This window comes from Manacus candei, unplaced genomic scaffold (genome assembly GCF_025592945.1).
Source record: "Manacus candei isolate 608988 ecotype Guabito, Panama unplaced genomic scaffold, ASM2559294v1 h1tg000018l, whole genome shotgun sequence".
NCBI lineage: Eukaryota > Metazoa > Chordata > Aves > Passeriformes > Pipridae > Manacus > Manacus candei.
The window spans coordinates 7483442-7495405 of NW_026138066.1; the positions used below are offsets into that span (position 1 = coordinate 7483442).

At 55.0% G+C, this 11964-nt stretch overlaps 2 protein-coding genes across 2 annotated transcripts in view; one reads left to right on the plus strand and one right to left on the minus strand.

The window, feature by feature from the left end:
* The window catches only part of LOC127470004 (arf-GAP with dual PH domain-containing protein 1-like), a 95346-nt gene that overhangs the window by 52862 nt on the left and 30520 nt on the right, over nucleotides 1–11964 (plus strand). The gene's annotated exons all lie outside the window — the stretch shown is intronic.
* Nucleotides 557–11007, minus strand: GGA1 (golgi associated, gamma adaptin ear containing, ARF binding protein 1). Its single transcript, XM_051785036.1, has 17 exons — nucleotides 10840–11007; nucleotides 10365–10449; nucleotides 9997–10072; nucleotides 9303–9401; nucleotides 7909–8032; nucleotides 7325–7425; nucleotides 6289–6369; nucleotides 5740–5877; nucleotides 5519–5600; nucleotides 5199–5306; nucleotides 4744–4899; nucleotides 3914–3978; nucleotides 3594–3772; nucleotides 3203–3486; nucleotides 2832–3001; nucleotides 2478–2588; nucleotides 557–2306 (listed from the first exon to the last, which is right to left on the minus strand). Exons 1-17 carry the CDS (start codon nucleotides 10868–10870, stop codon nucleotides 2196–2198), a joined length of 2001 nt encoding a protein of 666 aa, XP_051640996.1. The 5' UTR covers nucleotides 10871–11007; the 3' UTR covers nucleotides 557–2195.

Here is an 11964-nt window from a genome sequence, read left to right on the forward strand (position 1 = left end):
ATCCACTTCCAGCACCTATCGCAAAGATGCAGCAAAGCCCTGCCCAGATCCTCCCTGGCTGCCTCAGTCCGTGGCCAGGCCCTTCCGCCCCTGCAGTGTCAAGAGACCCACTCCCAGCCTCAGGCTGCTGTTTGCCAGAGCAGATCCCCCTCTTTGCACCCCTGGAACTGCTTCCAAGAGGCAGCCTGGGGGAAGAGGAGGAAGTGCTGCGACCATCAGTGGTAAAGCTGCAAAAAGTCATGTGGGGCATGGGAACAAGGTCAACCCCTGCTTCCCATGGGCTGTGGGGCACAGACCTTTGCCCACCGCCTCTCAGTGGGGAGGGAAGTAAGCAGCACCCAGTTTGCAGCCTAGAACTGATTGTTCTCAGAAAAGGAATTGAGAACTGTTGGGGGAATTCCACCATCCCAGCTCCCCGCTCACAGGAGTGGGGAAATCACTGCGGCAAGGTTCTCCCTGGAAAGGACCCTGGGCAGGGTGCAATACAGTTCCTCAGAGGTTAGGGAAGGTGAGGTGTGAGAATGTATTCCTTGGGTCAAAAGGCAGAGGGACAGGATCAGGAAAGAACTCTTTATTTCCCATAAATACAGCTGATTCTTCGCGCCGGGCGTCTAATTTTAAATGTTTGTTTTCTTCCATTTACAGAATTCTGCACTGAAAATATATACAAGTCTATTCAAGAACCAAACAAGATCTGCAAGGAAAAAACCCATACAAAACCCTTAACAGACCAGAAAGGGAAGTAAGACACAGCAGAACCCCAGCACAAAGACCTTGCTTCCCCTTGTCCTCTACTGCCTGCTGTGCCCAGCTTTGAGACACATCACCTTTGCTGCCCCGAGCCAAGAGTGCAAGGCATTCCACTTGTCTCCACCTCACAGAAGCCTCCTTCTGGCTCTGACAAGCCAACACAGGGCACAGCTTGCCTGTTTTCTATGCTCAGGCCCTCTCAAAACCAGCTTAGAAATGGGAAGCAGCTCCTGTGGTCTCAAGTCCCATGAGGAATCAGGATTGCTTGGGATGTGCCATTCCCCAGTCTCCTCCATGCCTGCAGATCCCCGCTCTTGTGTCACAGTGATTAGGTGGCTGGAGTTAGCCCCCTCCCTGCCACAGGGAGCCAGGCCTGCCCTCAGCTGTGGGCAAAGGTGAGCAAGGCACAGCTGAACCCCCCCCCCCCCCGTACGCCCCTGTGAAGAGCTTAGTGGTGATGGGCTGGGCTCCCGTCTCTCCCTGGCTCCCAGCCCATCACCTACCCCACTGCGAGAAGACACTGAAGAGCTGAGAAAGCTCCCCACACCTCCAAGCTCTCCAGTCCAGCCAAAGTGGAGGAAGACTAAGTGCTGCTTCCTCTCCCCATGTGTCAGGAGGCTGCAAGGAGACTACCCCATATAGTGTGCCCCTCTCCAGCCCCCGTTCTTGAAGTTGTTATGATAGATAAAATGTGGGAAGAGTGCGGGCCATCCCACTGTGGTTCAGAACTCCAGCTGAAAGGGGCTGGGAAGGCACAGAGCAAGCCCTTCCCAGCCCCCAGGGTCCCACCCTTGGGCTCACCTCCCACAAGCAGCTCTCTAAGCAGCTAAGACAGAGAGATGTGATGATCACTCTCCCTGGCCCCCCCAAAGCAAGGGCAGCTGCTCTCTGGTGCTGGAGAGATACCTAGCCTCTGTCCAGCCTTGTTCCATACCAGTGTGATCCCAACAGATAGGGAAACACTGGGGCCCAGCTCCAAGAAGGGGAGAAGGGGGGACAAGAGGGAGCACCATAGAGCACGAAGTAGCTGAAAAGCTGGGAAATGCAGAGGGAGCAGAAAAGGATCTTCCTTTGCTAGCCCTTGCCCTGTGCTGAGGCTGTTAAAGTTCCCTGTCCTTGTTCCCCACTGCACCTAGAGCAGGAAAGCAGGGTTAGAAGAGAAGCTGGACAGACTGGGGAGGGAGTGTCATCTTCGGAAGAGCAGGGAAGGCAACTGTTCACACACACGAAGCTTTCCACTCTGCTCCTAGTCTTGTGGGACGAACATCTCCTGGCATCTCTGCTCTCCTCCTCGAGGCACACTCCCTCGGGCCCTCGCCTGACTGCCTGGAGAACAGAGCGTGAGCAGCAGCCCCCCACCCACCCTCCCATCTCCTCAGGCTGCTCCAGCCCTGCAGGGTTGGCTTCCCGAGGAATCTGCAGTGTAGTGCCTGCAACATGTGGCTCTAGAGGTTTCCCCAGGACTCTGGTGGGGGAAACTGGTCCACATCCCCAATTTCATTGTAGGTTTGCTCTCCCATGGTGAAGGTCAGCTTGTACCGTAGCCTCACTTTTTCCTGGAGATGGAGGAGAAAGGATAAGCTGTCAGAAGGAGGGGAAGAAAGGCATGAGGCACAAACCATTTATGTCTGTCAGACAATGCTGAGAGGGAACGGGGACAGGGTAAGGAGGCTTTGCTTAGGCACCAAAACCAGCCTCTGCTCGTGCCCCAGGGATGATGCCATTACCTTCTGTGGGTTAGCGAGCAGCAGGACTTGGGTGATGGCACTGGGGTGGACAATGGGATTGAACGCTGGCAGCTCTGTGCCTGAGGGAGGCTGTAGCTTCACCTTCATTACCTAGGGAGAGAGAAGAGCATCCCACACCTGAGTGACTTGGCAGCCAGAAGCTCTGCTCCTATACTTGGGGAGCTTCCACTGTCTAGTCAAAGAGAAAAACATTGTGCCGGTTCCCGCTAATCTGAAGGCAACACAACTTGCTCCCATGCCCACAGAGCTCTCTCAACCCACCCTGCTTTTCCTGCAGAAGTAGAATCACGCTCTTGCTCAGTCTGGGGACCTCAGCCCCAGCAGTTCGCTCACCTTGGGGACGGCAGACTGAAAGACAATGTTGCGTATGGGCTGCGGGGCCGTGCTGAGCATAGAAATCACCACCACAAGCACATCAGGCCTCTCGGGCAGGGCATCCTTAGCAAAGTGGAAGAGGACACGGAAGCCATGTTGATCATACACTGTCACAGGGAGAATGCTGCCTGTGGGAAAGGCAGGGACAGGCAGCAGTCAGCCAGGAGGGAATTGTCCCCATCACCCAAACTCCATGCAAGTGACAGAGACAGCATTCCTCCTCAACCTCCACAAAATCCAACAAGCAAGAAGTTTCTTCACGTTCTTCCCCTCCATGTGTGCAGCGTTTGTTCCCCCCATGCCTGCCCCCCTCTTTGTCCCCAGCTCACTGGGTTTGATTGACTCCAGAGGCACAGTGATGTTGGCCAGCGAGATCTCCTGGGGCAGCGCAGTGGCAGGAGGCCGTGGTGGCACTGCAGTACTTCCTGCTGGTGTGGTGGCAGCTTTCGGAAGTGTAGCAGGGGCAGGCAGCTCTGAGGTCAGGGGCAGTGTGGGGTTAGGGGAAACACTCTGGAGCACAGGTGGAGTGCTGGGATTGTGGGCTGTGGTGCCAGAGCTGCTCCTGTTCTGCAAATCCCTCAGGGTGAGCCGAGGGGGTGGCTGCTGCTTCTCCCTGTAGGGAAAGAGCAAGGTGTGGAACAGGGCATTGAAGTGCTGTGTCCAGCACCCCAGAACGGGAAAAGATGGGGAGAGATGCGAGATTGCACTGCCCCTGCTTACCATCGCACTTGTTGAGACTCTGGAGGCAAAGACTGCTGCAGCAGAGTCTTGCCCAGGAGGTCCAGGTCATCCAGGCCACTGCTGCTAGGAGAAGGTTTGGGGGAGGATGCACCGGCATCTGCTTTGACTGGTGGTGTTGCTGTGATAGGGGTGATACCGAGCTCATTGCTATCTGATGACTGTAAAAAGAATGCACAGGAGAGCCCTCAAAGCAAGGTTGCATTTCAGCACCAACCATCAGATCTGGGATCTTTCCCTACTTCTTCATTTATTGCTTTTACTACCCTCCCCACCCTCTGCCATGGCTCCCAGTGCATTACCTGGAAGCTGTTCCAGCCACTGGTGTCACTGGCCTGGGCAGCATGTGGTGCTGGGTCATTCAGGCCTGCCAGGAGTAAAAGCAAACATGAAGCTTAGCTATCAAGTGGGTAAGAGCAATAAACGTGGCCTGAATAAAAGAGACGAAGCAGGGCAGAACCACCAACGTGGTCTCCATCTCTGGCCTCCATCCTTGCATGGGGGAGAGCCTGGAAGGTGATAGTAGTTTTTTCTGTCCAGAGATCCTCATTTGCAGTCTAGTTCTCACTGCAATTGGCAGAAAAGTGAATACTACTGGGCTGACAAGTCTGGCTGACCATGATGTCTACTTCATGCTGTTGTACTCAAAACACTTGTCTTAGCAAACAGACACCTTGGTGGGCAAAGAAGGACTCTAAAGCCTTCTAGGATTGAGTCCTCAAAAGATTTCCATGTGAACAGTTCTGGAAGTCCCATGCATCTGTTATCAGCTCATGACTTCAACACCAAGCAGTAAACATGAGGAGCTGAGGGTGACCCACCCTTGTGATCCCATCTGGGGATGGCCATTGCATCATGCTTGATTTACCTGCCAGGTCAGTTTTCCCAGAGCAAATCAGTGGGGGCATCCCTGCAGGCTCTCTCTGACTAGCTAGGAAAACACCTTGGGACTGAAGTTCAGAATCATAGCAGGGTCTTTCCCTCATGCTAAATGATGGACATCTCTTTGTCTTTCATTATTCCCCTCTCCCAGAGCTCTTTCTTATTAATGTTGCTGCCACAAGAAGAACCACCCATACAGACTATCCAGAGTCAAGGAGAGAATAAAGAGCTTTTGCTCTGGATTTCTCACCTAAAGACATGAGTTCATCATCCAGCAAGGAGACAGAGCCAGCCTGGTCAGGCATGGGGACTGCTGAGCCACCTGAAACGGTGGGCAAGGCTGGGTAGGAAGGGCATGTTGCTGGAAGCTCCAGGCCAGACAGATCCAGAAGCGCTGAGGTGCTGCCTGCAAAAAAAAAGAAGCTGAGAATCAAAAACTTTACCCAGTCCTTATACAGTGTGCTGAGGCCAGTTCCCATCCTTCCGCACACCTGGGAGAGGGAGAATGCCCTGCTCTCCCTTCCAGTTCCCTCTCTTCATGCATCAGTCACCCTCACATGCTGTTTTCTCATCTCACCAGCCCCACTCTGACCTGCTGCAGGTTTCACCTTTCCACTGCTCTCAATCTCCTCTTACACTGCAGGAAACCAGCAATAGGGTCTCTCTGCTTGATGTTCCTGTCCCCAGTTCCCCGAGTCTTCTCACCTCGAAGGGGACCAGCCACTGTCTCCCCATTGATCTCTTCTCCCCGTACAAGCTGCTTGTAGAGATTGATCACCTGTGTTAGATTGTCATTGGCTTGCAGGATCTCCGCTGAAATGGAATAGGTGGGAACTAAGTTTGAAAACAGTCAAGAGAGTGACTTTTATACCCTGATTCTGCCTATTCTGTCAAAGCAAGGCCCAAGGAGCTGCAACAACCCACTGCAGAGAGGGTGTTTGCCATTGTTGCTGCAGAATGCACCAGGGTACACTGACACCTCCACGGCAGTCTCAGCAGGAATGAGAAAGGCCAGATTTGTTTACCCAGAGCTTCATCATTGTCTTCTGTGTCACTGGCAAGGCGGAAGAGCATGGGCCTCATGCGCTCACAGCGCTGATACAGCTCCTGGAGGAGAGGAGAAAGGGGTGCTGAGGTAAGCAGCAGGACGCTCAGCTGGGGCTACAAAATAGGCAGGAGGACAGGGGGATAAGGGTCACCCATTTCTGCTATGCCCAGAGAGGATGCTGGGATGGCCTTCCCTCACCTTCATTAGGTCCTCATTGCTTTCTGTTGTCTCCCCCTTGCTGTAGTTTGTCACCATCTCTGTCAGCAGCTTCACATTGTTGTTCACCTCCTCAATGGCATTCACTCTCTTGGAGATCTTCTCCATGCGCTTCTGGTCCTGGAAGGGAAGCACATGGGGAAGGATGTCCTTGCTCTTGGCTATAACTTGGAGAGGAAGCCAGTCAACCACCAACTCCCCGGTCTAAGGCACAGCAATACTGCCCTCAAAACAGCTCCCACTCCACTGAAAAACTCCAGGTTATCTCTGGGCCATAACTTGCCAAACAGAAGGAACTGCTGCAGATCTAGTGCTGCAACAGGGCCTGGGCCACAGAATGCACCCAGAGCCATTCCTCCAAGAAGCCAAGGGATGGCAGAAACCACACATGGACACTTTAGCAGCTGCTACAGCAAAATTCTGGGCAGAAGCTCTGTATGTCTGCATGAGGTCACAGAGCCACTGCTCCTTTAGTGCCAATCATCACGACCCAGACCATGTCCCCCCAGCTTCTCTCTTTCCCAGCCACACCTCCTGAACCATCTCCTTGATGAGCTTGTTGGCAGCCCGGAGGTCCTCGGGATGGGAACTTTTCAAGAGCCGAGCCAGTGTCTGCAAAAGAGAAGGTACCTCTGAGCCCAAGCTGAGGGGCAGCAGCCAGAGTCACTCTTGCTACGCTAGAGCCAGTGGTTCCCCCTGCCCCAAACCTGTATCTGGCAGAAGCAGTGGACAATGCCAGCTGTTTAGAAAGCCCAGCCACAGGAGCTATCAGAGACCAGGCAGAGAAGAAATAAAACTGCCCTTCCTTTTCCCATTATGGTTCTGTTTATGTGAGATAGGTCTTTCCCTGAAGATTCCCTGCATTCAAACCCTGCTCCTACCTGCCTGTTACCCACCACAGAGAGTCCAGAGTGCAGCAGCACTAGCACTGAGATAGAGAAAGCCTGGTATGTGCAAGAATTACCATGGGATTGCAATGGACTCAGACCTCTTAACATGCCTCTGCAGGTGCAATTGGTGAAGAGGGAGAGCTCCCACCTTCTCTCCCTCTCCAAAGTCAGTGAACAGTCCCACTAGCCACCTATAAATCCTCATCTGCAGACTCTGATCCATGGAGGCAAAAGGTGTCACCTACAGCAAACTGGCTGCAGAACTAGACCCAGAGGAGCTCAATACTTGTTTAAATGTATCAGCACTGATAATGCAGAAGTTTGCCTGACACAATTCCAATGGAAAGACAACAAAGGATGAGTCCAGGAGGGTATAAGTAGTTAGGCAATAAGCAGATTGCAGTGCTGGGGTGGGGAAGAGATAACACCAGCAGCATCTGGGGCTGGATTTAGACCTTGTGGCCAGGTAACTCAGCTAAGTCAAAGGTCAAACAGACCCACATGCCCCACCTCTGTCCGTTTCCTTTGTCATGATTTTGGAGCAGTCCCTCAGCATTCCTGTGATGCAATTTTCTGAAGGAGAGCATGTGGAACAGGGGCCTCCACATTAGGGGGACATGAGATACTGGAGCAGGAGGATATTGCCTGCTGTCCCTCTCCTTGCACAGAGCCCTCACCTTGGATTTTTCTTCATCATCAAAGATGATGTTCTTGGGCCGAGGGGGTGGCGGTGGAAAAGGAGCATCATCGGGCAGTTTTGGGTCACACTTCACAATTCCTACAGTAGACACCAAAGCAGAGATCAGCAAAATTCACCCATTTGGGGATGGCACCGCCACCCAGGTCTTCTTTCCCTAGTGGCCCACCAAATTCAGCTGGGACTGACGGTGTGTGGGTTTGCTCCTGTTACCCAAGACCCTGGATAGTGTTTTCACAAGAACTCCCCATAAATATCCTCTCTTAGAAAATTCCAGCATCTACTGCCAAAGCACTCGTAGCCCTTCAGCCCCAGACCTTTCCAGGGCCCCATCTCCCACAGAAGCAGGCAGATATGTCCTCCCACCCAGCAACTTGGACCACCAGCAACTCCCTCTGCCCAGCTAGGAGCCCCAAGACACCCAGTCCTTCTCCTGACCCTAGGGCTGAGCCAGACTGATGGATGTCGTGGGTCTGGGCACAGGGAAGGGAGAGCTCATTTCAGATTCTGTCCAGACAAAAAACAAGGGAGGGCAAACCATCCATCCACCTTCCCCTTCCAGACCTTGTTTCTTCAGCATCTGGTAGGCTTCTGAGATCTTCACCTCGTGGGGCAGCCCTAGTGTCCAGCTGTACATCAGCTCCAGGATCTTTGACTTCACTTTTTCTGGTGTCCGGCTGCCAAGATACTAGAGGAACAGAAAAGAGGTGGCTTTAAGCTGATCTGAGCCGTTGCAAGCTTGGCCTGTTCCTCTCCTCTCACTCCCCAGGAGAAGTGAGACTATTTCCAACGGCACAAGGAGGAGGAAAGAGGAAGCAAGTAGGGAAGCTCATGAGGGCCTTGCAACACATCCTATGCTGTGCCTGGTTTCCACAACAGGAAAACGATAGGTGTGAGAAGTGCTGTAGCAGCAGCCCCTTAGCAACACACAGAGATAGGTGGGAAGGCTCAGGCAGGTCTCTGTCCCCTCCTTGTGAAGAAAAGGGTCCTGCCAACAGATGCTGCTCAGCAAGGGAGCCCTCGAGAACAGGGTACAGCAAGGCTGGGAGAGGAAGGACTGTGGTTAATGGTCTCTGAGGCAGGGCCCAGTGCCTGGCATCCTTTAGAGCAAGGTGAGCCCCAGATGACCAGTACACAGTAGGGAGATATCCAAATGCTACAGCTCTCCTCCTGCCATGCAATCATCCTTCACCCTTCCCCTGTGGGTCTGCTGGGAGTTCTGGTAACAGAAACAGTGCATGTGCCACCAGAGTCTAGTGGCTTAAGGCAGAGGACATGCTCTAGGGTGCCAATCGAGAGGACTTTAGGATGCTGCTGTCACTGTTCCTGGTTATTCATCACTGCAGATCACAAGCTGTGACTGGCAGACAAATGTTTTCCTTAGTCATAGTCTTTGTTCCGTTAACCCTACACTTGCTGGTGTTCACTGTCTTGACTGAATAGGGGAGCACACACAGCTTGTTCTGCTGCAGGAACAGCAGCATCAGCAGAGGAGCAGGTAATGACTTGGTCCTTCAGGAGGACTCGCCAGAACACTACTGACCAGGCCTGGGCTTGTCCTCCCTGAGTGTCTCAATCAGGTTGGGACACCCCAGAGAGACATGGTCAGATGTCAGAGCTGGGGGAGGTTCCCGAGCACATGCAGCACAGAGCCCAACAGCAATGCAGAGAAGGTGACTCCAGGCCCGCATGTGAGCTCAGCTGTCTCACAAGCGCTGGCTGCATCACGTCTAGCTGGCCCTCAGCTTCCTACATCAACAATCAGCCTGGAACAGAGGGGTGAAAATTCACCTTCCAACCAGGAAACTCAGCAGGGAACAAGGACTAGATCTCATACTAACACTGTCCTGTTTTCCCTACATTCCAGTGGCTGTCTGGCCTTTCTGCTCAGCCACCACTTTTTCCCAAAGCCCTCCTGTCACCAGGAGTCCTCTCAAGCACGATGCCCTGGGACCCACCTTGGGTGACACCACCTTGATGAGCTCATTGAGGAAGCGGAACTTGCCCACCTCGTCATGGAAGCGTTTGCCACAGCTCTTCATGCAAGACTCCAGCACCTGAGGAGAGGGGACAGGTGAGTCCCAGCATGGGGACAGCAGCAGGATCAGGAGGCAGCTCCCTCCTCCTTCTCCTTCACCAGGTGTGGGGCCTGTGGCTCCTGTCACAGCAGCAGAAGAACATCCCCTTCCCCCCATCCCAGGGTGGTCAAGCACCCTCCCACAAAGAAACAAGATTTTCCTCTTTGGAGCCAGTTTTTGCAGACATGGCTCAACAGCCCATGGAAAGGGCTACCCTTAGAGAAGTCACAGCAGGGTTTCACAGTGTGGATCCACAATACGATTAAGAATCATAGAATCATTTGGTTCGAAAAGATCATCAAGATCATGGAGTCCAACCATTAACCCAGCACTGCCAAGACCACCGTAACAAAAAAACAAAAAGCTTCCTATCAACAGGATACGATCTTAGGAAGTAACCAAGTAACTTTCCTGACTTGTGGAACCACCTTTGCTCCCTCTCCCACCCAAGGGCCCGGGTGCTCCAGGGCTTTCTTAGAGGGAATTCAAAGCTTCCCATACTTCTCCAGTAAAGCCGGAGCATCTCCAGGCCCTGCTCCTCCATCTAGTTCTACAAGCCTGCAGATGCCCTTACCGTGAGGGCCTGGATAGCTTCCCATTCTTGTGGAGATTGGATCTTGTGGGCAAGAAGTCGGGTGGCAAGTGGAGGACTGGAAGGAGTGAGAGGAAAAAAAAGTAGGCAGTTATTGATGAAAACCCTGGTCCCTGTCTTCCTGTCTGGGAATCCAGGGGTGAAAAGCATGTCGCAAGTTGAAGACACTGATAAGGCACCAAGACACCTCAAAACCTGGGGGGTACCTTCCATTAGTGGATCGGGACCCCCCCACCTACCCTTACCTTGAGGGCCTTTGTGCCTATTCAGCTCTTGGGACAATCCCACTGGATTTTACTGTGCGAGGGATCACAGCTAGGCCTGTGACCTGGAAAGGACGAAGCACTTACCCCTCCAGCTCCTTATTGAGCTGCTCGCAGAATGCATTGATACCATCCCAATCCAGGTCCTTGTTCAAGGGGTTTGTTGCTTTGTCTGCGGGCGGGAGGAAGGGACGGTAAGAAAAACCTCCCCAGGCGAGGGGCAACGTCGATCCCACTCACTCCCTCCCTGCCAGCTCCATCAGGTGCAGTGGCGGGGGATGGTGAGGGAGGAGAAACACGCCGGTGTGCACTCGCCCCTTCCCTGCCCTGTGCACAAACTCTCGCCCCCTCCTCCCCGCTGACCCCCACGCGCCCGCCCGCCCGCCCCGGGCTCCCCGCAGCCCCCGGGTGCGCCCACACCCACCCCCCGCGTCGGGCCCCGCACCTGCCCGGAGCCGTGCCCTCCACACCCCGCTACGCGCGACCCCCGGCGCCCCCTCCCTCACAGCCCCCCCGCCAGCCGCGCCAGAGGGAGCGGCGGGGCGGTCGCGACCGCACTCACTGATGCGCGCCTCCAGCGTCTCGGGCTCCATGTCGGGGGGCCGCGGCTGCTCAGCGGGGCAGCGCCGCTCCGCCGCCCTCCCGCCGGGCCCGGCGCGGCCGCGCCATGGAGGGCCCCGATCCCTCTGACCACTGACACCCGGAAGTCAGCGGCCCAGAGCGTCACCCCGCCGCCAGCGCGCCCCCTGCCGGTGCGCGCCCCCGCTCCACCATGGAGCTCACCCGCGCGGGGGCAGGAAAGGTGCGGGACGGGAAAGGAAGCGGAAGAGCCTCTCGGCGAAGGGCACGGAGGGCAGGCGAGCGCGGGGCGGGGCGGGGCGCCGGAAAGCGGCCGCCGCGCGGAAACCACTGGGCCGACCCTCCCCGGAACAACCCGCATACTGGCAGGTGAAGCCACTTCCGGCAAAAAGACCGGGCACTTCCGGCCGGCGGCGCGCGGCGTCCTTTCAAAGGACACGGGCTCGCCGGATGCGGCGCATGCGCAGTGCGCCCCCGCCCCGGAGATGGAGGGCGACCAGGTGCCAGCCCGTAATAAATATAAATATAATATAAATGCTACTAAGCGAGCTCCCCTGCCGTGATCTTTAAGTAGCGGGTGATCTCCTGACCTTCTGCTGAGCAGCGTGCGTGTGAGGGGATGTCGGTGGAGCCCTGGAGAGAGCTGGAGGGTTCCAGGAGAACAAACTTCGTTTGCCCTCGTTTTTCTCGTGGCTCTGGCAATCTAGGCCAGCGCCAGCTGTGACACTTGACACCGCCTGTTTGCTCTGTGCTCCAGTGGCCCTGGCAGGAGCAGCGCGTCTTCTCCCCGACTCGCTGCCTTCGTTGTTTACTTTCCTGCACTTCAGCGCTGGTGGAAGGGACGAGCTCGGCGAGCTTTGGGGAGCCTCAGCCTCCCCCTGTGTGAGGAGTGCCCTGTTGGGTTGTCGGCGGTGGTGTTTGAGGCTGGGGCTGCCAGGGAACGTCGGCGATAAGAGCACAATGCAGCCTATACAATGCAGCCTGTTCGGCGTTCCAGCTCTGATCCTGGAGACAGGCGTCTGAGCCGGAGCCGTCCCGTGCTGGGTTACTCATTTACAGTGCTAATCCCATGGCTGACGAGGGAACTGCCCTGTTGTCACACCTAATG